General features: G+C 39.6%; 1 protein-coding gene across 2 annotated transcripts; it reads left to right on the forward strand.

Annotated features, from left to right (window-relative positions):
- The first annotated feature begins 1,381 nt into the window (after positions 1 to 1,381).
- ubtd1a (ubiquitin domain containing 1a) lies at positions 1,382 to 26,160 on the forward strand. Of its 2 annotated transcripts, none has more exons than XM_010868913.2 (4): positions 1,382 to 1,853; positions 15,344 to 15,571; positions 20,366 to 20,551; positions 21,502 to 26,160. In XM_010868913.2, the coding sequence occupies exons 1-4, from the start codon at positions 1,781 to 1,783 to the stop codon at positions 21,723 to 21,725; spliced, it is 711 nt and encodes a 236-aa protein (XP_010867215.1). In that variant the 5' UTR covers positions 1,382 to 1,780; the 3' UTR covers positions 21,726 to 26,160. The 2 variants fall into 2 exon arrangements, with proteins under 2 accessions (XP_010867215.1, XP_034148476.1); XM_034292585.1 differs by lacking the exon at positions 1,382 to 1,853 and adding an exon at positions 2,052 to 2,112.
- The last annotated feature ends 796 nt before the right edge of the window (positions 26,161 to 26,956 follow it).

Raw genomic sequence — 26,956 nt, forward strand, 5'->3', positions numbered from 1 at the left:
TTCATAGGAAAGCCCTCTGGCACTTTGACATAGATAGAAAATTCATCCTGTACTTGTTTATTGCTATGATATATCGCAATTTCATTTTTGATCAAGGAAAATGTGAAATTCCAGAGGGAAATCCATAGGAATTGAAAAAGATTGTGAGTTTTCCATCTTCTAAAGTCACAGCCTACCAGTGTTCTCCAGGCAGGTCCTTTGGAAGTGTATTTACGATGAACATGGCCGTGCGATCCGTACAAATATCTGTAATTAAATCATCACACGCCCATACTCCACAAAACTGGGTTCCAGGCATTCGCTGCATAAAAATCTCAGTAATCCACCATGACTTGTCTTTGGGAGTTTACTTCCAGTATGGAATCGGAACACGCATATATTATCATACTAGCTGTACGGTCTAACGGATCTCTGAATCTCATTTCTAATTGGTAGGCTACTGGTGGAGACCACTGAAAGACTTCCTGTGGTGTCTTCATCTGGAGCTAGGTTGAAAGCGTGCAGGGTGTATCACAATGCGTAATCCTTTCTCTCAATAGTCAAGGTCATATATTTTATGTCTTCCCTTAGCCAGGTATAGATTATAAAATTCTCTACATACTGTTGTTGAAATTTGGTTGGTAGGCCTTAGCTGGAATTTGACGTCTGTCCTGACTCGGCATTGAAATAACGAAAAGAAAGTTTTTTTTATCCAGACAGCCGGAGCTAGCCAATTGGATCGACCAATCCGATAAAAATGTAGTGGGGGAGTGCACACAAAACCAAATTGTCCTGACTGCAAATTCTAGATCCTCTGGGGATGCTAAATGTTTTCATTGTTATTCTTTGAAGTGGATACAGGGCATTTCCTTTCATCAAGGCGTAGGAATGTCCTAAACGAACGGCCGGAGATGCAGTGACCTTTTTCACAAAAAGCAATGCACTCAGCAGTTTTAGACTAAAATCTAATTGACTCTTAAATCAATGGCATTTAAGAGTAAACGGTCTTGAAAGAAAATGTCATGATGCATTGGGCCCAAAAGATTAGATAGGTGTACAATACATCATAACTGAAACTTTCCAGGCCAGGCTTGTCTCTTTGCAAATCGCAAACCTTTATTAATTGGACTGCCTAAAACAATTAGCCTTACCTCCCAAAAGAGATTTACAATCAAATGTACCTAGAACTGGCCTCCCCCAGACAAATATACACATCACCAGAAGACAAGCATGTTCTGACCAGGGTTTAAAGTCTATAAAGGGGTTGCTTTGTTGATTCAATTTAATGTTGACCTCCTCCACCTCTTCCTCAAAACAGTTGATTGGATTAGTGCTGTTGTGTAAAGCATTAGCTGCCTAACTAGCCAATCTGGAGAGGACACTATTGATAGATACCGCTTACAGTTACTACTGTAGCTGTATGCTGCAAGTTGTCACATCTGCCGTATATATACACTGTGGAGGTATTTTTATTGTGTGGTTAGGTGTGTTAATAAAAAATGAGTTTGTAAAGAACTGGAGAAGTGACATGCGAGCTAACTGACAAAGCCTGGACTCTTCACGGATATCTGTCATCGCTGTGAGAAATACTTGATTCCTGTTGGTGTTGGTATTCCTGTCTTCACCCCATCAACCTTCTTAGATAGACTAAAATAAAAGCTTTTCGTTTTTGACTGCTCCGGTTGCTGCTTGGAATTTTTGAAAGGCTGTTCATTCAAATGCTGAGACAGTGTTTTGTTTGACTTCAACAAGTATCTGGAACTAAGAAATTGAATAGGGAGAGAGAGTGAAAGAGAAGAACATGGGAGTCACTAACTCTAGGGACTATCATCCATACCACCCCTCACAGTCTCCCATAAAGGTGGGGCTGAAAAGTGAGTATGATTGTTGGAGTGTGGTTGTCTTAAATTGCAGTTTACATTTATAATGATCCAGAGCGACTTACGTGCATACATTTTCAATTAATTCCAATTTTAATTAATTCAAGTTATGAAATTCATTTCAATTCATTACCAGCAACTGAAGATTATAACCCCTCTTCTGTTATATAATATACATTGGGAAATGGCAGTGTTTCATTTCCGTGTAGTTTTACTTTCCTTTTCACTATATCAAATGGACTGGATTGTAAAGGTTTGTGAAAACTTGGAAAATATCTTCCAAACTCTAGTGTAATTGTGGTTAATATAATCAATAATCAATCTCTTTGCATGAATTTGATAACCTACCTCTACTAATTCATTTCATAAATTACTTATTTTCATGAATTCTATAAAGTGCACATTTCTTGATTTGTGTACCCAAACATTTTTCGTGTATTTAGATTTAGCCGGACCTTGTATCTTAAACTCCCTTTTGGGTCTAAGATACACTATATATGAAGAAGCTTTTGATCTATACTTTTAGGCTATGTCATAGGTTCTTTTTTTGTCAGTTTAACCAATTAAACTACAGAAATGAGACAGGCATCTGCAATGCCCATACATTTTTTGGTTTTATATTTGCCTTGTAACTTTCTCTGCAAAGCTAATTGTTAGATTTTTATGGTTTGTAATAGTTCTCTCTCTTATTGTCAGTATTCTTTTACAACGTTCTGATATCTCTATCATCCATAACTGTACTGTCCTCCTTATGTGTTTAGTGTAGTTGTAAGAAGTTGGACAGCTAAAGACATGCAAGTCAGGAAGTCTTAGTTCCAATATTTATTGCCGCTATTCAGTAGGTTGCTGGCTTAAACATTGAATTCTTGTCAATCTATAATGAATCAAGAGAGAAACTGTAAAAATAAAGAAAAGATGACACTTACTAGCTGTGCATCTGAAAAACTATAGAGGCTATCTAATACACAGAGCTGAATTACAGTACTACAGATTTTCTCAGGCTCTAGTACCAGCGGGAATGCATGAATAAAATACTACAAGTAAGTATTACCAACAACAAAACTACATAGCATAAACAACATACTGCTATTTCAACATAATGCTAACCATGTTTATGACAAGCAAAATCAAATCCTGAAGAAAAATATTTGTTCTAGACATTATGTAACAATAATATTCATCAATATGGCATGTATGATACCTAAAGAATTAAAATATTGTACAACTAATATGTTACAAAGCACAACAAATAAGGATTAAGTAGGAATATATCAGTAGCTCTGAGCAGCTCACTGAGGCAACCAAGAAAAAAAAGAAATCCTATTTCCATGGTAACAAGGTGGTCCATATACAGAGAGCATAATAACGGTTATGATAGATAGATGTGATAGATGTGGATGTCCATTCACTGCATTTTGTTTTTCTTGTTCTGATGATGTATTCTTTAGTCTGCTAACATTTTGGGAACATTCAGGTTAATAACAAATTTGTTCAAACAGATTTTCATCAAGAAATCTTTACGATTTCATGCCTATAATGGCTGGTGAAACATTCATATATGTAGTTTTCCTCTGATCCTCTTGAAGAAAACTATAATCTTTTCAAAAAACAAGCCAGACAGTGTCTACTGAAAACAATGACCCAAAAACCATGTTACAATTACCTGACAGGCTAACTGGATAGCTATGATCAGGGGTTACTGGGAATAAATAGACAGGAGACACGTGTTGCCGCTTACAGATCCGCAAAAAAAAATTGCATATGGATTTGGTAGACATCACACCTCAAGTTCTTTCAGGCTAGAGTAAAGAGATAGCCACAAGCTGACTTTGAGCAATACATTTTATCCAGTTAGTCCAAAAACATAGTTGATTACATATTTTATTTATGGTAAACATCTGGTCAGTTATGAAAAGGAAGTCTTCACTATTTGACAAGGACACTTGTATTAATAAGTGCACATTTAGATGAGGAATAGTTTCATAGTACAACGCAGTTTCCCAAGTTGGGATGCTGCATAAAATGCAAAATTATGTGCAAATCATTTATCCATATATCTAATTGAAAATATTATAAAGACAACATATCAAATGAAACGGAGAAATGTTATTGTTTTTGGAAAAATACATTTTGAATTTAATGCCAGCAATGTTTCAAAAACATTGAGACAGAGGCTTGTTTACCACTGTGTTGCATCATCTCTTCTTTTAAAAATACTCTGTACGAATTTGGGAACTGAGCAGACCAACTGCAGTAGTTTTGAAAGTGAAATGTTGCTTGAAATATGATTTCTGCTGCTCAACAGTTTGATGTCTCCTTTGTCATATTTTTTATTTAATAAATCTTGCTTGATATATGATTTCAGCTGCTCAATATTTTGAGGTCTCCTTTGTCGTATTTTTCATTTCATAATGCGCAAAATGTTTTCATTAGGTGACAGGTCTGGACTGCAGGCTTGCCAGTTTAGCCAATTCACCCAGCCTCTTTTACTATGGATCCATGCTGTTGTAATACATGCAGAATGTGGTTTGGCATTGTCTTGCTGAAATAAGCAAGGCCTTCCCTGAACATTTTTTTGTCTGAATGGCAGCATATGTTGCTCCAAACCCTATATATATTGTCCAGCATTAATGGTGCCTTCAGATATTTCTCTGGATTATTTGAATCTTTTAATGACATTATGTACTGTAGATGATGAGATCCCCAAACTCTTTGCAATTTTACGCTGAGAAACGTTATTCTTAAGATTGGTGAACCCCTCCTCATCCTCACTTCTTACAGACCCATCCTCTCTGTGATGATCTTTTAATCATGTTACTGACCTGTTGCCAATTGACACTAATTAGTGATATGTTTAGTTTTTTAGCATTACTGAACTTTTACAGGCCTTTGTCGCCTCTGTCCCAACTTTTTTGTTGTGTTGCATCAAAATTCAAAGTGGGAATTCAAAGAATTTTAAATGTTGTTTTTGTACTTTTTATTGAATATAGGGTTTAAATGATTTGCATATCATTGCATTCTGTTTTTATTCATAATTTACACAACGTCACAACGTTTTTGATCTAGTTAGATCACTGAAAATGTTTTCATTAATCTATAAGAAAACAGAAGTTGAGGAAACTTACACAGCTGGCCTCTGACTACATTTGTCCCAAATTATTTCCATGCAGCATGTCTGGCATTGGGATCATGATGAACATCTAAACATATGTCTTAGACAGACAGAATAAAACTCCATGCTACGTGATTATTTCCGATGTGATGTGGCACATGGTTTGCAGCGATTGTGTAAAATGTAACAATGCAATCTGTCTGCATGAGGCCAAGAGGCCATCCATATCCCACCCACTTCTGAAGTTTTTCAATCTACATAAAAGCCTAATTCATTTTATTTGTCCAACAATATTTAGATGTTTTTTTTGTTTGAAATAAAGTAGGGAATTTGTAACACCCTGAAATAACTGTATTAGAACTCCTGCATGTCTGGCAATGTGACTGCATGGTGTAATAAGTCATGATGTGTATCTGTGGCTTTAGACCTCTTGCACCACTCTGTACTTCAAAATGTTGGCATGAATAATAACATGAAGTATTTGGTCCATGATAAGATAGTCAAATATTCTTTGTTTATTCTCAGGAACAAGAATGTGAGAATACATTGCTTCAAATTAACAGGGGGTTTGACTATCCTCTCAAAGGATGATAAATAACAGTCGGTGAGTCAACTAACAACATATGTCATATTAATGGTCAACAGGTACATAGCTTCAGCATCATTGCATTTGGCTAAATCTGTCAAGTAGCCAAAACCCAACACAGGAGCTTTGAGGATTAGTGCTTAGAACAGGTTAACACTCAGGAGCTAACATGCGAACATTGAGTGCTGATTCTGGCTGTAAATGAAATAACTGCTTTCCATCTGGGCTTATGCTCATACAAGGAGCCTATAGATTATGTAAATGTTGGAGGACAAATTAATTAAAACATAATTACTGAACATTTAAAACAATGCATTTCAGCTTTTAACATTTTGAAACACTAAACAAGGCCAGTAGGTGAAGCATGTCTCCTAAAATAATCTATTTTTTAATTCCCATTTCAAGTTTAGTTAGAAAAATATTTAGCTTTTGAATTTATTCTGAATACAGCTGTCATTTGAAACTAAAGCAGTCACTTGCTAGTCTTCCTTTAAAACCCATCTCACAACGCATTGTGGGATAACAGGTACCAAAATCCCATTACGTGGTACCCAATTACAGTGGTAATCCAATGGACTGTTGTCTTGTAGATCATGTGTATTTGTGTGTGTGACTGGGTAATCCACTGCACTATAAATAATTACTTTGATCTCACACTCTCTCGCATGCATTTGATTTCAATATCCTTTAACACTAGGACTGCCAAATGCCTACAGGAATTGGTGTTTGCATTTTTAATTAAAATAAAACTAAGATTTTGAAAGATACACCCTCCTCCTTCCGTGACTTTCCTAAATGGGCGTAAATTACATTGTTCTGTTGGCAGAATCATAAACTCACAAACGGAAAACTATTTAGATACTATTTACGTGTTATTTTACCCTATTTTCTGACTTAATTGGCCGAAAGCCCATGGCACTTTACATTGGTACCCGTGCACCCCGCTAATGGTACCCAAATGACACTAATCACCCCAACAGTTGTGCTCAAAAGTTTGCATACCCATGGAGCATTTGTAATACACTCACCTAAAGGATTATTAGGAACACCATACTAATACTGTGTTTGACCCCCTTTCACCATCAGAACTGCCTTAATTCTATGTGGCATTGATTCAACAAGGTGCTGAAAGCATTCTTTGGAAATGTTGGGCCATATTGATAGGATAGCATCTTGCAGTTGATGGAGATTTGTGGGATGCACATCCAGGGCACGAAGCTCCCGTTCCACCACATCCCAAAGATGCTCTAATGGGTTGAGATCTGGTGACTGTGGGGGCCATTTCAGTACAATGAACTCATTGTCATGTTCAAGAAACCAATTTGAAATTATTCAAGCTTTGTGACATGGTACATAATCCTGCTGGAAGTAGCCATCAGAGGATGGGTACATGGTGGTCATAAAGGGATGGACATGGTCAGAAACAATGCTCAGGTAGGCCGTGGCATTTAAACGATACCCAATTGGCACTAAGGGGCCTAAAGTGTGCCAAGAAAACATCCCCCACACCATTACACCACCACCACCAGCCTGCACAGTGGTAACAAGGCATGATGCATCCATGTTCTCATTCTGTTTACGCCAAATTCTGACTCTACCATCTGAATGTCTCAACAGAAATCGAGACTTATCAGACCAGGCAACATTCTTCCAGTCTTCAACTGTCCAATTTTGGTGAGCTCGTGCAAATTGTAGCCTCTTTTTCCTATTTGTAGTGGAGATGAGTGGTACCCGGTGGGGTCTTCTGCTGTAGCCCATCCGCCTCAAGGTTGTGCGTGTTGTGGCTTCACAAATGCTTTGCTGCATACCTCGGTTGTAACGAGTGATTATTTCAGTCAAAGTTGCTCTTCTATCAGCTTGAATCAGTCGGCCCATTGTCCTCTGACCTCTAGCATCAACAAGGCATTTTCGCCCACAGGACTGCCGCATACTGGATGTTTTTCCCTTTTCACACCATTCTTTGTAAACCCTAGAAATGGTTGTGTGTGAAAATCCCAGTAACTGAGCAGATTGTGAAATACTCAGACCGGCCCGTCTGGCACCAACAACCATGCCACGCTCAAAATTGCTTAAATCACCTTTCTTACCCATTCTGACATTCAGTTTGGAGTTCAGGAGATTGTCTTGACCAGGACCACACCCCTAAATGCATTGAAGCAACTGCCATGTGATTGGTTGATGAGATAATTGCATTAATCAGAAATTGAACAGGTGTTCCTAATAATCCTTTAGGTGAGTGTATATGTACCATTTGAAGAAAGTGAGCAGGCAAAACACGTCTTTTATTTCTTATGGGATTCACATTCAACTGTAGGTCATAACAGAATGGCACAATCATACAAAAAACATGGCAACAAAGAAAAAAATTAACTGACCCCTGTTCAAAAGTTTTCATACCCTTAGTTCTTAATACTGTGTATTGGCCACCTTTAGCATAAATGACAGCGTACAGTCTTTTGTAATAGTTGTCTATGAGGCTCCCTGAATTCTTACATGTGGTATAGCTGCCCATTCGTCTTGGCAAAATGCCTCGACTGCTTGTTTGCGATCTCTCCAGAGTGGCTTGGTGATATTAAGGTCAGGAGACTGTGATGGCCACTCCAGAACCTTCACCTTTTTCTTCTGTAACCATTGGATGGTCAACTTGGCCTTGTGCTTAGGGTCATTGTTGTGCTGGAAAGTCCAAGAGCTTCCCATGCACAGCTTTCATTCAGAAGAAAGCACATTTTCTGCCTGTATTTTCTGCATTCATCTTGCCATAAATCTTCACATGATTCTCCGTGCCTTTAGAGCTCACCCCCCCCCCCCCCAAAACATTAGTGAGCCACCACCATGCTTCACAGTGGGGATGGTATTCTGTTCACTATAGGCCTTGTTGAGCCCTCTCCAAACATAGCACTTATTGTTGTGATCATAAAGCTATATTTTGGTCTTGTCTCTCCAAATTAGTGAGCCAGAATCTGTGGTGCGTGCCAAGCTGTTGCTAATTTGCAACAAATTAGCTGTTGCAAATTGTAACTAAGCTTTTTTGTTGTATTTGCGCAGTAAAGGTTTCTTTCTGGTAACTCGACCATGCAGCTCATTTTTGTTCAAGTATCGTCGTATTGTGCTACTTGAAACAACCACACCGTCATTTTCCAGAGCAGCCTGTATTTCTCCTGAAGTTACCTGTGGGTTTTTCTTTGTTTCCTGAACAATTCTTATCTAGTATCTAGCCTGCTCAGTGCATCCACGTGAGACCTAACAAACTCATTGACTATTTGTACACAGACACTAATTACCATTTAAAAAACCATAGGTGTAGGAAATTCATCTAAATTCACAGATTTTCACCTGTGTGTGTGAAACATTCAAAGGTACAATGGGGAGAACAAGTATTTGATACACTGCCGATTTTGCAGGTTTTCCCACTTACAAAGCATATAGAAGTCTGTATTTTTATCATAGGTACTCTTCAACTGTGAGTGATGGAATCTAAAACATCCAGAAAATCCCATTGTATAGTTTCTAAGTATTTAATTAGCATTTTATTGCATGACATAAGTATTTGATACAAAAGCAGAACTTAATATTTGGTACAGAATACTTTGTTTGCAATTACAGAGATCATACATTTCCTGTAGTTCTTGACCAGGTTTGCGCACACTGCTGCAGGGATTTTGGCCCACTCCTCCATACAGACCTTCTCCAGATCCTTCAGGTTTCGGGGCTGTCGCTGGGCAATACGGACTGGTTGGATTGATTTCCTGCCTGTTGGGCCCTGTCCGGGGCCTCCCCCGGGTAGGGCCACAGTGTCACCGGACCCCCCCGTCTCAGTTTCCAAGGTGTTACGCTGCTATATTATTGTGCTGGGGGACATGAGGGATGTACTACTAACTTTTCTCAGTTTCCTCCAATTTTAAATTTTAGAAGGAGATGAGGTCCTGGTCCACACCTGCGGATTACCTGGTTTGGGGGGACCGTTGCTGTTCCTGTCCTTGTCCACCTGGTCATACTTCTGACCTAGTCTAAAATCAAATATACTCTGGATTTAGCCAAGAGAAATTTATTTATTATTCCAATTGGACTCTTAATATCTCACCCGGCACAGCCAGAAGAGGACTGGTCACCCCTCTGAGCCTGGGTCCTCTCTAGGTTTCTTCCTAAAATTCGACCTTCTTAGGGAGTTTTTCCTAGCCACTGAAATTCAACACTACTGTTGTTTGCTCCTTGGGGTTTAAGGCCGGGTGTCTCTGTAAAGCACTTTGTGACAACTGCTGTTGTAAAAAGGGCTTTATAAATACATTTGATTGACTGATTGATTGAAGATGGGTCGTGGCTGGGTCTTCCAGCATGACAACGACCCGAAACACACAGCCAGGGCAACTAAGGAGGGGCTCCGTAAGAAGCGAATATATTTTTATGCAGAGTAAAAGTACTGGTCAATTGCAAGGTAATAGGAGGGATGATCTTTGCTTTAGTTTGCTGGGACAATGTCTGGCCATTACACTGCAACTTTACAGAAAGTACAATGGAAACTTGAAATTATGAAGAAACAACTGGTAAACAGCAAGGTAGTAGGATGGGAGATTTTTGCTTTAGTTTGCAGGGGCAATGCCTGGCTGTTACATTGCAACTATGCAGAAAGTAAAATGTAAATATTGTTGAAATTATAAAGAAAACTGGTAAATTGCATTGTGTATTAGGAAGGAAGAGCTTTGCTTCAGTTTGCAGGGACAAAGTATGCCCTTTACACTGCAACTACACTGAAAGAGGAAAGTTGGAACTAAGTGGAAAGAAGAACGCTAATACTGGTAAATTGCATAGTAATAGGAGGACAGCCATTTGAATTGCAACTACGCAAGGTAATATGGAGCTAACAGGTAAGTAAATGGGATAGTTACAGAGGCATAACTGTAAAATTCATACCATTACTAGCGATTACAATGTGAACGTTTTAGGAAAGAACAATGAATATCCAAGGAACCGGTAGGAAAACACATGAAATAAAAGTTTAACAAAATCTGAAAAGGGAGAAGGCTGCTGCTGTATTGCATGTTAAAAATACAACAGCATGGCTGTGAAATACATTTTAAATACAGGGGAATTTACAATTGAGTTCTGCTGAAATAACAGTAATTTCAGGAAATAAATGCAGGAGGTGCAACCTATCAACTGTTGATGAGTAATTGACACAATCTGATGTGGTAGTAGTGGTTTTCATTCTGTATTGTTTCGTGGAACTTATTTCAGCATAAACAAACAAACGATAAATGGGTGACTAGCATGCCCTTACCCAGTGTTGACATTTTAGTTACAAGGCTTTTTCCCTTCAACTTTCCTAGCAGTTACTTACTATTTTCCGCAGAAACATGCTTACATGCTTATTTGTAGTTACCATGTTATTACCCAGTTGTTTCCTCTTTGTTTCCATGTTGTTTCCTTGAAATAACCTAGTTATTGCCTCATTATTTCCATCCTGCTGAATAAAGTGTTAGCTTTTATCTTAGAAGTTGGTATTGTTAAACGGTTGGATGGACACTCCCACAAATCAAACAGGTTGAATAAAATATATTGTTATTTTTTGGGTCTTAGGTTAAGTCATTTTTTCAGGAGGTTAATATGTTTTTTTTGGGAAACAAATCCAACCACATGAATAAATAGAAATAATAGCCTCAAGGAAATAATATCAACAAAATAACAATGGCTGTTCCTATACTAACTCCTATACTAACAAAACAATCTAAACAACAAATTTAACCACAAAGGGGAGTGTGGCTCTTTCTGCAGTTTCTAATGGGATGCTGGGTAAGATGTAGATAAAAACCGAATGCAATGAGTTGCAAATCATTTAAATCCTATATAAGATAGAAAATAGTACAAAGACAACATATGAAATGTTGAAACTGAGACATGATATTATTTCTTGAAAAAGACATGCCCACTTTGAACTTCTCTGGGTCCAATGTCATTTAAGATGGACTGAGGCAAAGTGCAAAACTGTCCTGTAGTCTGACGAATCAAAATATAAAATTATTTTTGGGAATCTTAGACCCTGTGTCCTCCGGACTAAAGAGGAGGGGGACCATCCGGGTTCTTATCAGCACACAGTTCAAAAGCCAGCATCTGTGATGGTATGCAGGTGCACATGGAATGGATGACTTGCACATCTGTGAAGGCACCATTAATGTTGAACAATATACAGTGGGTATAGAAAATAATCACCCCCCTTTAAAATAATCACATTTTGTTGCTTTGCAGCCTGAAATGAAAAAGGACAAAAACAATTTTTGTTTTATTCAGCTGTATTTACAACTTATAACATCCAAGTGAAAGATATAATACCAACTTGTCAGATTTCTTTTTTTATAAATTCAAACACTGAATCACTGAGTTGGAAAAAGAATCACCCCCCTCCTAAAAATTACTTGTAAACCCAACCAGGTGTAGTTAATCACCTTCTCAATAGCACACAAAGCCAACTGACTTTCAACTGTGATCAGCTGTGGTCATTTTGATTAGCTCAGCATGAAACAAGCTTTTCCTGAAGCATTTCAGTCCTTGGTAGTGCAAATGAAGAAAACAATCAACTACAGTGGGGCAATAAAGTATTTAGTCAGCCACCAATTAGGATTGTAATTAATTTATTGGTAAATTATGGTGGAAAATAAGTATTTGGTCAATAACAAAAGTTCATCTCCATACTTTGTTATATACCCTTTGTTGGCAATGACAGAGGTCAAACGTTTTCTGTAAGTCTTTACAAGGTTTTCACACACTGTTGCTGGTATTTTGGCCCATTCCTCCATGCAGATCTCCTCTAGAGCAGTGATGTTTTGGGGCTGTCGCTGGGCAACACAGACTTTCAACTCGCTCCAAAGATTTTCTATGGGGTTGAGATCTGGTGACTGGTTAGGCCACTCCAGGACCTTGAAATGCTTCTTACGAAGTCAGCTGAAAGACCCAGCCACGTTTCATCTTCAATGCCCTTGCTGATGGAAGGAGGTTTTCACTCAAAATCTCACGGTACATGGCCCCGTTCATTCTTTCCTTTACACCGATCAGTCGTCCTGGTCCCTTTGCAGAAAAACAGCCCCAAAGCATGATGTTTCCACCCTCATGCCTCACAGTAGGTATGGTGTTCTTTGGATGCAACTCAGCATTCTTTCTCCTTTATCAGTGCCTAGAAGCACAGTGAAGTCTATTATTGAGAAGTGGAAGGTATTTGGTACAACACAGACCCTCCCTGGGTCAGGAAGTCGCTCCAAACTGGATGAAAGAGCCAGGAGGAAATGGTCAGAGAGGCTACCAAGAGGCCTACAGCAACTCTGAAGCAGTTACAGGAATTCATGACAAAGAGTGGTCATTGTATGCATGTGACAACAATATCACACATTCCCCACAAATGTGGCTTGTATGGGAGGGTTGCAAGAAAAAAGCCACTCCTCAAGAAAGCCCACATGCAGTCATGACCGAGCTTTGCCAAAACGCACCTTGAAGATTCTAAGGCCACTTGGAAAAAGGTGTTATGGTCAACGCCAAACGATATGTCTGGCGAAAATCCAATACAGCTCACCATCCAAATAACACCATTCCTACAGTAAAGCATGGAGGTGGTTATATCATGTTATGGAGTTGTTTCTCTGCAGCAGGGACTGGAGCACTTGTCAGGATGGAAGGAAAAATGGATGGGGCAAAATACTGTCAAATTCTTGAGGAAAATCTGCTGTTCTCTGCCAGAAAGTTGTTAATGGGAAGAAGATTTACCTTCCAACATGACAATGACCCAAAGCACACAGCAAAACTGACCACACAGTGGTTGAAGGAGAAAAGGGTGAATGTCCTTGCATGGCCTAGTCAGAGCAAGGACTTAAGCCCCATTGAAAATCTGTGGAATGACTTGAAGACAGCAGTCCACAAATGGTCACCATCAAATTTAACTGAACTTGAGCAGTTCTGCAAAGAAGAGTGGTCAAATATTGCAACATCTAGATGTGCAAAGTTAGTAGAGACATATCCCAACAGACTAAAGGCTGTAATTAAAGCAAAAGGTGGTTCAACAAAATACTGGGTGATCCTCTTTCCAATTAAGTGATTATGTTTTTTCATTTTTTTCTGGCATGTTGGTGTTATATCTTTCACTTGGATGTTATAAGTTGCACTGAGCAAATACAACTGAATGAAACAAAAACTATGTCTGTCTTCATTTCAGGCTGCAAAGCAACAAAATGTGATTATTTTATACCAACAGTATACTGGTTTTGGAGCAACATATGTTGCCATCCAGACAACGTCTTTTTCAGGGAAGGCCTTGCTTATTTCATCAAGACAATGCCAAACCACATTCTGCATGTACTAAAACAGCATGGCTTCTTGGTATAAGAGTCTGGGTGGTAAACTGGCCTGACTGCAGTTCAGAACTGTCACCCACTGAAAACATTTGGCGCACTATCAACCAAAAAATTACGACAAAGAAGACCCCAAACTGTTGAGTAGAAGAAATCACTTTCAAAACTGTTGAGCAGCTGAAATCCTGTATCAAGCAAGAATGGGAATACATTTCACTTCCAAAACTACAGCAACTGGTCTCCTCAGTTCCAAAATACTTACAGAGTAATGTTAAAAGAAGAGGTGATGCAACACAGTGGTAAACATGTCCCTGTCTTAATGGTTTTAAAATATGTTATTGGAATCAAATAAAAATAGGCATGTGTTTTTCCAAAAACAATAAAACGTTTGTCTTTTATTGTGGAAATTCTTGAACTGATGATTTCTAGTTACTAGTTAAAGATGCCAAGAGGGATTTTGTGTTTGAATAGGAGACATCCTTGACCGGCACCGGTGGATTAGAGGGTTACTCATAAATCTGTATAATATCCCTTTAGTGTCTCTGTTGATTATCCAGACATTGTGTCTCCTCAGGAGTTGAGAAGGATAAAGGGGGGGGGCAGCCCACCCTTTGGGTAAATGTTACACAAGACAGATGGGCAACAACTTACCACACCCCTTCTAACATTTTAAATAAATACGGATTGTTCATGTCTTACGGCAGAGACTCCTCTGACGATTATGTTTGTAAACATTTGACGCGTCTCTCTTATTTGCAAATAATAATAAAATGATTGTGCCAAGAGAATTTTGTCTCTGTTTCTCACTCCTTTTAGAGTGTTGATCGATGGAATTACCATCACACTTTGTACTTTTTTCAATTAAATATAGGAATAAATGATTTGCCCATCATTGCATTCTGTTTTAATTTGCATTTTACGCAGCGTCCCAACTTGTTTGGGAAACAGTCTTGTCCTCAACATGGGGCAGTATGCTTATGGAAAGAGAGCTTAAGCACGCTATAACTAACTTGCATTAAAACAAACAATAGAAGCACTGGAGTTGAGGAGCTTGCCAGATTTTCTCTCTCGTTGTCTTGTGCTCGCCCCGTATAAACTCTCTAAGAGACCACTCGCACGTGCACCTGTGAATTAAAAAGAGGGAGACAAATCAATCACTGAGCCCAGCTAGGTGACTAAGGATCACTCTCCTTACCAACCCCCAGGTGATGTTGCAGTTGACCAACTCATCCCCTTCTGGTCACTGAACTGTCACAGTAAGTTAGTATAAGGTTCTTAATGGGTCATTTCCCAGTTCCGTCAGATTTTTGACACCTGTATGACATGAAGCTACTTCCCGTTTTGTCATTAACTATGCCCTAGACATTATGACAGATAGCAAGGTATGTGATGTAATGAGCACTGTAACATGACATTCAGACAAATTGCAGGGCAAGCTAATTTATCTATTTCTCTTAAGGACGCAACGAGTCTCTGAAGAAGGAGCGTCCGAAATGGAAGAGTGAGTACCCAATGACGGAGGGTCAGCTGAGAAGTAAGAGGGATGAGTTTTGGGACACTGCCCCTGCCTTTGATGGCAGGAAGGAGATTTGGGACGCACTCCGAGCAGCAGCAGTGGCCATAGACCTCAACAACCTGGAACTGGCTCAGGCCATAGTGGATGGCGCCTGTATCACACTACCACACGGTGAGACACAGACATTAATGGCTGATCCGTTTAATAAACTACTTTAAAGGAACCCCAAAAATTATTTTTGTAGTCTATTTTTCCTTTTTAAGATTCTTATCTATTACACATACTCATAGTGAAAACTAAAATGGCTGGCCATTTAAATGATTCAATCACATAAGAATGAAAAAGGAGAAAGAAAGGAGAAAATAAAATCCAGAAAATCACATTGTAGGATTTTTAATGAATTCATTGGTAAATTCCTCAGTAAAATAAGTATTTGGTCAGATTTCTGTCTCTCACAGACCTGTAACTTCTTCTTTAAGAGGCTCCTCTATCCTCCACTCATTACCTGTATTAATGGCACCTGTTTGAACTTGTATATAAAAGACACCTATCCACCTATGGCACCTGTTTCAATATAAAAGACACCTATCCACAACTTCAAACAGTCACACTCCAACTCCACTATGGCCAAGACCAAAGAGCTGTCAAAGGACACCAGAAACAAAATTGTAGACCTGCACCAGGCTGGGAAGACTGAATCTGCTATAAGTAAGCAGCTTGGTGTGAAGAAATCAACTGTGGGAGCAATTATAAGAAAATGGAAGACACACTGATAATCTCCCTTGATCTCACCCCCTGGGGTCAAAATTATCACAAGAACGGTGAGCAAAATTGGGAGAATGTCATATGTTTAGATGAAACCAAAATATAACTTTTTGGTAAAATCTCAATTCGTCATGTTTGGAGGAGAAAGAATGCTGAGTTGCATCCAAAGAACACCATACCTACTGTGAAGCATGGGGGTGGAAACATCATGCTTTGGGGTTGTTTTTCTGCAAAGGGACCAAAACGACTGATCCGTGTAAAGGAAAGAATGAATGGGGCCATGTACCGTGAGATTTTGAGTGAAAACCTCCTTCCATCAGCAAGGGCATTGAAGATGAAACGTGGCTGGGTCTTTCAGCATGACAATGATCCCAAATACACCTCCCGGGCAACGAAGGACTGGCTTCGTAAGAAGCATTTCAAGGTCCTGGAGTGGCCTAGCCAGTCACCAGATCTCAACCCCATAGAAAACCTTTGGAGGGAGTTGAAAGTCCGTGTTGCCCAGCGACAGCCCCAAAACATCACTGCTCTAGAGGAGATCTGCATGGAGGAATGGGCCAAAATACCAGCAACAGTGTGTGAAAACCTTGTGAAGACTTACAGAAAACGTTTGACCTCTGTCATTGCCAACAAAGGGTATATAACAAAGTATTGAGATGAAATAAAAATACTTATTTTCCACCATTATTTACCAATAAATTCATTACAAATCCTACAATGTGATTTTCTGGATTTTCTTTTCTCATTTTGTCTCTCATAGTTGAAGTGTACCTATGATGAAAATTACAGGCCTCATCTTTTTAAGTGAGAGAACTTGCACAATTGGTGGCTGACAAAATTATTTTTTGCCTCACTGTAGGCCATAACAGAATGGCACAATCATAAAACAAAACATGGCAACAAAGAAAAAAAATCCCATGTTTGAGATCTCCCCAGAGTGGTTCGATGATATTAAGGTCAGGAGACTGTGATGGCCACTCCAGAACCTTCACCTTTTTCTGCTGTAACCACTGGAGGGTCTACTTGGCCTTGTGCTTAGGGTCATTGTCGTGCTAGAAAGTCCAAGAGTGTCCCATGCACTGCTTTTGTGCAGAAGAATGCAAATTGTCTGCCAGTATTTTCTAATAACATGTTGCATTCATCTTGCCATCAACTTTCACAAGATTTCCCATACCTGTAGAACTCACACACCCCGAAAACATCAGTGAACCACCCCCATGCTTCACAGTGGGGATGGTATTCTGTTCACTATAGGCCTTGTTGACCCCTCTCCAAACATAGCACTTATGGTTGTGACCATAAAGCTTTATTTTGGTCTCATCACTCCAAATTACAGTGTGTCAGAAGCTGTGAGGAGTGTCAAGGTGTTGTTGGGCATATTGTAACCAGGCTTTTTTGTGGCTTTGGCGCAGTAAAGGCTTCTTTCTGGCAACTCGAACATGCAGCCCATTTTTGTTCAAGTATCGTCGTATTGTTCTCCTTGAAAAAGCCACACCGTCTTTTTCTAGAGCAGCCTGTATTTTTCCTGAGGTTACCGGCTTTTCTTTGTTTCCCAAACAATTCTTCTGGCAGTTTTGGCTGAAATCTTTCTTGGTCTTCCTGACCTTGGCATCAAGATATCCCAGAATTTTGCTTCCCATGGCTCAGTATCTAGCCTGCACAGTGCATCTACATGAGAGCTAATACACTCGTTGACTATTTATACAAACACACTAATTGCAATTTAAAAAACTACAGGTGTGGAAAATTCACCTTTAATTGCCATTTTTACCTGTGTGTCACCTTGCGTGTCTGTAAAAAGGCCAAACATTCAAGGGTATGTAAACTTTTGATCAGGGCCATTTGTGTGATTTCTGTAATCATTATGATTTAAAAAGGAGTCAAAAAATTATGTGATAATAAATGGCTTCATATGATCACTATCTTTAAATAAAATATTTTTTTTATGAATGATCAGTCATGTGTTCAATATCAATGCCAAAATTTCACAATTTCTGTCGGGGTATGCAAATTTATGAGCACAACGGTAATCTGTAGAGCATCTACAGACACATTTTTGGAGTCTACAAATATAAGCGATTGTGAATCAATGTCAGCTGTTTATGTGCAAATGTAAGTGACATTAGGTGACCAAACTATCAGAAACAGATTCCATGAGGGTGGCATGAGGGCCCAACATCCTCTAGTGGGATCTGTGCTCACAGCCCAGCACCATGTCGCTCGATTGGCATTCACCAGAGAACCCAAGAATTGGCAGGTCTTCCATTGCCACCCTTTTCCCTTCACAAATGAGAGCAGGTTCACAGTAAGCACAAGTGATGTATGTGAAAGCGCACGCAAGATCCCCCTGCTCAAGCCAGTGCATGTCCAGGCCCATCTGAAGTTTGCCAATGACCATCTGGATGATCCAGAGGAGGAATGGGAGAAAGTCATGTGGTCTGATGAGACAAAAATAGAGCTTTTTGGTATTTACTCAACTTGCCGTGTTTGGTGGAAGAAGGATGAGTACAACCTCAAGAACACCAACCGTGAAGCATGGAGGTGGAAATATCATTCTTAGGGGATGCTTTCCTGCAAAGGGGACAGGACAACTGCGCCGTATTGAGGGGGGGATGGATGGGGCCATGTATCACGAGATCTCGGCCAACAACCTCCTTCCCTCAGTAAGAGCATTGAAGATCATAGGTACACTGGGATGGGATGCCCTCCCTCCAATGCCTTTCGGGGGAAGAGTAACTGGCTTGTTGTTGACTCTCTGTTGCGCACTTGTGCAATTGGGCTGTACGCTGCTGGCAATACCCGGCCCTCATACCGGGGGGTTGCGGTTGGTGGGTGTCCCTTTGGTTGATGCCTGGCACTGTGGGTGGATTGATTTCCTGCCTGTTGGGCCCTGTCCGGGGCCTCCCCCGGGTAGGGCCACAGTGTTACCAGAACCCCCCGTCTCAGTTCCAAGGTGTTACGCTGCTATATTATTGTGCTGGGGGATATGAGGAATGCATTACTAACTTTTCTTTAGTCTCCTCCAGTTTTACATTTTAGGAGGAGATGAGGTCCTGGTCCACACCTGCGGATCACCTGGTTAGGGGGGCCCGTTGCTGTCACTGTCCTTGTCCACCTGGTCATACTTCTGATCTAGTCTAAAATCAAATAGACTCTGGATTTAGCTCTGAGAAATGTATTTATTATTCCAATTGGACTCTTAATATCTCACTCAGCACAGCCAGAAGAGGACTGGTCACCCCTCTGAGCCTGGGTCCTCTCTAGGTTTCTTCCTAAAATTCGACCTTCTTAGGGAGTTTTTCCTAGCCACTGAAATTCAACATTACTGTTGTTTGCTCCTTGGGGTTTAAGGCTGGGTGTCTCTGTAAAGCACTTTGTGACAACTGCTGTTGTAAAAAGGGCTTTATAAATACATTTGATTGACTGATTGATTGAAGATGGGTCGTGGCTGGGTCTTCCAGCATGACAACGACCCGAAACACACAGCCAGGGCAACTAAGGAGGGGCTCCGTAAGAAGCGAATCTCAAGGTCCTGGAGTGGCCTAGCCAGTCTCCAGACCTGAACACAATAGAAAATCTTTGGAGGGAGCTGAAAGTCTGTACTGCCCAGCGACAGCCCCTAAACCTGAAGGAACTGGTAAAGGTCTGTATGGAGGAGTGGGCCAAAATCCCTGCTGCAGTGTGTGCAAACCTGGTCAAGAACTACAGGAAATGTATGATCTCTGTAATTGCAAACAAAGATTTCTGTATTAAGTTCAAATATTAAGTTCTGCTTTTCTGATGTATCAAATACTTATGTCATGCAATAAAATGGAAATTAATTACTTAAAAATCATACAATGTGATTTTCTGGATTCTGGATTTTTTCCGTCACTCACAGTTGAAGAGTACCTATGATAAAAATTACAGACTATATGCTTTGTAAGTGGGAAAACCTGCAAAATCGGCAGTGTATCAAATACTTGTTCTCCCCACTGTATACATGTGTGGTGTTGCGTGATACTAGAATTACTGCAGTACTCAACCTAGGATTGCAGAATCAGAGTGTTTCAGCAGGGCAGGAGCAAAAGCCTGCACTGTAGCTCCATCTTTAGTCCTGGAGTCTAGGGGCCCAAGGGTTGATTTCGGACCGGGAGTGTCTCACAGGGATCGTCTTTATGTGTAACTAAGGTTTGTTTTGTGGCTATATGTACTCTCTAGGTACTCTGACAGAGAGTTATGATGAACTGGGTAACCGCTACCAGCTTCCTGCCTACATATTGGCTGCTCCCACCAACCTCATCAGTGAACACACCAATGACAGCGAAGTTTCTGATCAAAAAGAGCAGAAATGGCCTCTCCCTCATCCCAAAGAGGAGTTCCAGCTCCGAGTTCGTCTTTCATGCGGTAAGAGAGATATCCAAAATTTTTCCTTGGCCATTCAGTTGCTCCATCTAATCCATTTCTCAATAAGGATTCCACAGTGACATCAGGAAAGGTCCATGAGCTCATTGCTAGGGTCATTACAGTACTAATAATGTGGAGTTTAATTGTCAGTCCATCAGTTTTTGCGTTTTTGGATGCCTTTTCTCCCTTGTGGTTTAATCTACAAATAGAATACATATTGTCATGGGCCTACAATTGCAATTGTGACATATTTTAGGCTAATACCATTTAAGTAATATGCTTGACCAGGGCCAGCCCACGACGTTCTGCCGCCCTAGGCAAGACAAAAAATGCTGTCCCCCCCACTTTGCAGCCAAATACCCATAGTAGGAAACCACATTTATTTTTTATAGTATGCCACCTGTTACCCCACATGGCACAAATACATATTTGTTACAATTACAATAAAATAGCAATATTATGTATATTACATTTGTATAGCTCCAGAAAAAATTAAGAGAACACTGCACCCTTTTCTTTCCTTTCCAAAAAAGTTGAAAAGGAAAGTTTTGAGTGAGGAACAGAAGCGTTCAATTTACAGTGTTTTCTTAATTTTAACAATTCGGTTCCTCACTCAAAACCTTCCTTTTCAACTTTTTTGGAAAGGAAAGAAAAAGCTGCAGTAGTCTCTTAACTTTTTCCAGAGCTGTATATTTTAACATTCCCATAGAACTGTAAAAAAGAGTGAGATCATTTAAGCTTTAGAAACAAATGCTTTCATAAATGCATGGCTGGCCTCGTTTTGCTGGAGCAATGTAAAATAAGCTTTATGTCAAGTTTATTTACATATTGATTATTTATTTATATTTAGGGAAAAGTTCTGAACATTCTGGATAACAATTTAATGGATCCACATACCTGAACAGGCAGCTGACTGCAAAATTAACATCATGAATGTCTCTCCTCCACAGGTAAGGACCTCCGTATAAGCGCTTCCATGTCAGACTCCATCTCCCAGCTGAAAATGGCCTTGCAAGGGCAGGAGGACATTGACGCGGCCCACCAGCGCTGGTTCTTCGCAGGAAAACTGCTCACAGACAAGACCCGGCTCCAGGACACCAAGATACAGAAAGACTTTGTGGTTCAGGTCATCGTCAACAACTGCTCACCCGTTACCAAACTCATAGCAAACTGAGGACTGCGAGGTGGTGAGAAATTAAGAAACAGGAGGAGGATGGATTAGAGAGTGGGAGGAAGGAATGGAGATGAGAGGGGATGGAGAGAGGAGGAAGGAGAGCAGGCATAGAAAGCTGGGAGAATGTGGTTCAAGGCCTTGTTTCACTCTTAAGTTTAAGCACACCAGGGTTTTGTTCATTGGGGCACACCATAGGAAAACATAGCAAGGTTTTGCAATTGATAACAAACATGTCTCTGATTGGATAGTTCAGATAGTTCCTACACGCTTTGGACCACTTTGTGCCTGGTGGACACAACCCTGGACTGTCAGTTGCAGCAAAATCACTTTGTGTATATACCTTCATAATTGGTGTATGTTTGCTTTTATATTCCTCTTTTTTTTTTATTTACCAATATTTTCTTAGTGACCAGACATTCCTAATGACTGAAAGTACACACAGTCTGTGGTGCCAGGCAAAACACTCACAAACTGTAGACTTGACTGAAAGGGAATCACAACTCAGTGAGAATAGATATTACTGTATATAGATCAACCACCATCACACCTCTGTGACCTACAGTGGGTACAGAAAGTCACCACCCCTTTCAAATGTTGCCTTACAACCTGAAATGAAAACACATAAAATCAGACTTTCTTCTACTTTATTTACACAAAGTAACCCACAATATCCAAGTGAAAAATGTTTTCTTAAAAACTACTTAAATATTAATTCAAATGAAAACAGTAAAATTCCCTATTTGGATAAATGAACATCTCCCTTAGAATTGCAAAGCTGAGGTATAACCAAACACCTTCCAGATCACAAATCAAGCTAATTGATCAAACTAATTCCATCTGTGACCAATTGAAATGACTGATTAGTTCAGGAGAAAAGCAGAGGACTCTACTGCTTAGTAGTGCAATTCAAAGCAAAAACTCCACTAAGGACAGCATGGTACTTTCAAAAGATCTGTAAAGTGCGTTTCAACCGCAGGAACCAGGGTCTAGAACCAGGAACTGCATTTTACCCCCAAAATAGTCACGGCTCAGGAGGTAGGACTCTCCCAGTGTACCGAAACTTTTGGAGTGGGGCTTGCAGTGCTGAACATTAATTGAGTAGTAGTACAGTTTACTCACAGAAGTTTTCAACTGCCATTTTTTTAATGTTCTCAGCAGAGTAATGTACAGGAGTTATTACAGGAGTTTATTTTGCTTACAAAAAAAATAAAAAAACATATTATGGAGAGGAAATCGAGCGACAGATGGACCGACAACGAAGTTTATGCTGACGACCAAGTCCAGCGAGAATTCGAAACAGCAATTCGTAATGAAAAGGTGTACACGAAAATATCCTACAAGTTAGGTGAGCTGAACATTATTCACACCGGGAACAGAGAAACAGAGAAGCTTAAAAAATGAAAGCAAGATAACAAGAAGATCGAGGATCACAATAACAGAAGCGGTTCTGACCGGCGGAGCAAATAATTTGACCGTCTACATGTGTTGCTGGGTCACAGGTTGGCCTTCTATGGCGCTGCGGCAACGATTGACTCGGCTGCTGCGTTGCTGGAAGCCGTTGTGGAAGACACAGAAACTGGATAACCAATCGGTTTATGATGCATGTTAAATGCTATAATGTTATATTTTGGAAAAGTCAGGATATTTGTATACTACATGTTGTTTGTCATGCTATTGTTCCTCTAGACAAAAATCAACGTTAGCTACAGGAACATCAATGATGTTAGCCTAGCTAACATCCCCTATTATCGGCCATCCCCTATTTGATACAGTAATGTATGGAGGTTAAATACTTAAAAAATTTAATGTATGGAAACTTTTGTTGCAAATCGTGAACTTCGACTTGCGCGACAAGACGTCATCACGTAGGCTGTTATAAGTAATCTGACATTTTTTCCCTTCTTCAGCAGAAAGCATGAAAGGTAGCTAAAACTTTCTAGTAAACACATAATTGAAACTGTGATCAGGCATTTGTAACACAAATAAAGAGGAAATGAAACGTTATTGGACCAAATAGTAAGGCAGTGGATAATATAGGACGGTGGCCGATAATAGGGGTCGTATTTTTTAGCTACGTCGCTAACCACCTAGCTGAAATTAGTAATTTTCCACTGGAATTTCAGAAATAATTAATGACATGCCAGTTAGCATTTGTATGTATCTAATAATTACTAAACATTAACAACTTGATCAAATGATTACTCGGTACAAGATATTTTTCAAAACTGCTTTTGGCTATGCTGGCTGTGCTTGTGTATTATTAATTTATTGTGGTGTGTTTGTTTATTTTTTTTCTTAGGAAAGAGGAATTGAGACAGACTTCCTTGACGTGCTGTGGGACTTGGATGACGCTAACCGGACCGTCCTGCAGCGAGGACAGGAGCAGCAGGACCAGTATATGCAGCTGCTATACTGAGGAAAGAGTCAGGCTGAGGAGAGCCACGTAAAGAGTGATAAGGAGGCGAGAGTTGGCATTCCTTGAGTCTCAGGCGGAAGAAACTATGTTATGTATGTTAACCATGTACAGTGTTATGTATATTATTGATTTATCTTCTTGCCATATTTTTATAATTCTCACTACGTAGTTGAAGTGTGCTATGCCACCATTCGTAAGCAAATTACACTTATGTATCAATAATATTCCTACATATTGCTGCTAGTTTACTTATGTTACTGCCATATCTAAATGTTCAGTAATACTACCCTGATTGCTGCTGGTTTACAGTACTCTTTGTGTTTTGCACCTACATTTTTGCAGATAAATAAATTGTTTTGGAACCAAATACGTGTGTAAAGTGGCTGTTTGTGTAAATCTAAAAACAGAAGAACTTCCACACTCTCAATCTCAATGTTTGCAGAAATTGTGTAGTGACACACCGTAGTAATGCTGACTCCAAATGAGAAATACTCATTTACTGAGTTGGTTGCAGGTTTCCACAGTGCAATGGCGTTCCTTTTTTGAATGGGTACACAACGGCGATGTCATGTCACCCCAGTTATGGTTGCAATCGACGGCACAGGTACAGAAACGTGTCCTTAAATTGTTTATCTACTAGGCCTCGTGAAAGGTGAAACTACAGTTTCCCACTGTTTGTGTACCCAAACGGATGGAGGAACGTGACACATTCTGTAGTACCGGCATATCTGAAACACACACAAAAGGTGCCAATAATAAGTCGATGTAGTTTACAGTAACATTATTCCCACTTGTGATTTATTTAAACGTATATAGGCCTACTAGCAGAAATCTTACCATTCTCTTTGTGTGCAATGACGCAAATCCATCTCATCAGACATCTCATGGTCAATCTCTGCGAAAACTCGTAAAATCCGTTCACACATATTGCAACTCAACTAGCATTTTGGGGATTTTGAACCTGATTTGCTACTACTGCTCATCTCTTCCACCGTTGACTCAGTTACCACATTTGATGTGATTTCATGATCAACAGAAACACAACTTGAATCTCCTCCCTGGTTGCTGTGATGTTGCAGTGTCGCATAAATAATAAAGATGCCTGTCAGTCTCTTTGTATGGTGCATACGTTAGCGGACTAATTTGCCTAATCTTCGTGGGGCTTCAGACCGCGGTGGAAACAAACACAACAATGGGCTGAAGGAGCCCTTTAGTTCCTTGAATAGTAGTTCCTGGGACTCAAAGTTCGGAGTACTTGTTGGTGGAAATGCAGCTTAAGATAACGCTGTGGAAAGTCTGGATGGATATAATAAGATCTCAAATGGTTTGTCCTTGGAGCAGTGTTAAGACCATTATTATGAAGTAGAAGTCATATTGCACTACCCAGACCTTGCATAGATCAGGCGGTCCCTCCAAACTGGATGATCGTGCAAGGAGGAGAATGATCAGAGAGGATACCAAGAAGCCAATGGTCACTTTGAAGAAGCTTCAGGCCTTTATAGCAAAGACTGGGCAATGTTTGCTTGTGACCACAATATCACTAGTGCTCCACACATCTGGCCTCTATGGGAGGGTGTTAAGAAAAAAAACACTCCTCAAAAAAGGCAACATAAAGTCTAATTTGAGCTTTGCCAAAAGGCATGTTGTAAAAATTGAGTTCTGCAGCCCTCCACCAGGAAGGTAAAAATGACCCAAAGCACACCACCTAAGCAACCGTACAGTGGCTGAAGGACAACAAGGTGAATGTTCTTGAGTGGCCTAGTCAGAGCCCTGACCTATATCCCATTGAGAACCTGTGGAGTGACTTGAAGAGTGCAGTCCATAAACGGTCACCATACAATTTCGCAGAGCTTGAACAATTCTGCAAGAAAGAATGGACAAATATTGTGGTCTAGGTGTGAGAGTTTAGTATAGACATATTCAAGGAATAGGTAGTTCCACCAAGTATTAACTCAGGGAGATATTCACTTATCCAAATAGGATATTTTACTGTTTTCATTTGAAATAATTTTTACTTGGGTTTTTAAGAATTACATTTTCACTTGGATATTGTGTGTTTTTGTGTGTTTTCATTTGACTGCAGGGCAACGAAAGGTGAACATTTTTAAAGGGGTGGTGACTTTCTACACTCAGTGTATATTTATTATTTTATATTTGCAACTTTGTCTATGTGTTTTTGTGTAACTTTGACTTGTGAGAAAGACTGGACATTGTCCTCCCTGACCAAACAAATATTTTGGATCTCTAGTTATAAAATATATACTATTTTTTCTATCTCTACTGTCAGATCACTAAATGAATTTAAAGATGATTATTGACTGATTTATGAAAGTATAAAGTATAAACTGTTTCTATCCTTGTTTCATCATGTAAATATGTATTGTGTATGTATTTAATAATCAGAAATATATTTTGAAGAGACAATGTTCATGAAAAGAGCTATTTGATGAAAACATGAAAAAAAGGAAAATAGCTTATTTGATTTTAAACAGATTTTCAGTACAAAAATACTGTTGAATGGAGAGCTGCTGTAGTTTTGTATGCCCAATAAAAATCCAATCTGTAATTCTTCTTGTTATTATGTTGCTGCACTGTGTAGAAACTGAATATTATGAAAAAGTAACATTTTCTTAGGGATGACAAAATTTAACTTTACAGCGGCTTCAGAAAGTATTCAGACCCATTCATTTTCTCCACATGTTAGTGTTAGACTGTAGTTATTGTTTTTTTTGCCATCAATCTACACACTACACCCATAATGACAAAGCAAAAAAAAAAATAGAGAAATCTCTTCCAATTTATTAGTGCTTGGAAA

This window comes from Esox lucius, chromosome 6, assembly GCF_011004845.1.
Source record: "Esox lucius isolate fEsoLuc1 chromosome 6, fEsoLuc1.pri, whole genome shotgun sequence".
Classification (NCBI taxonomy): Eukaryota; Metazoa; Chordata; class Actinopteri; order Esociformes; family Esocidae; genus Esox; species Esox lucius.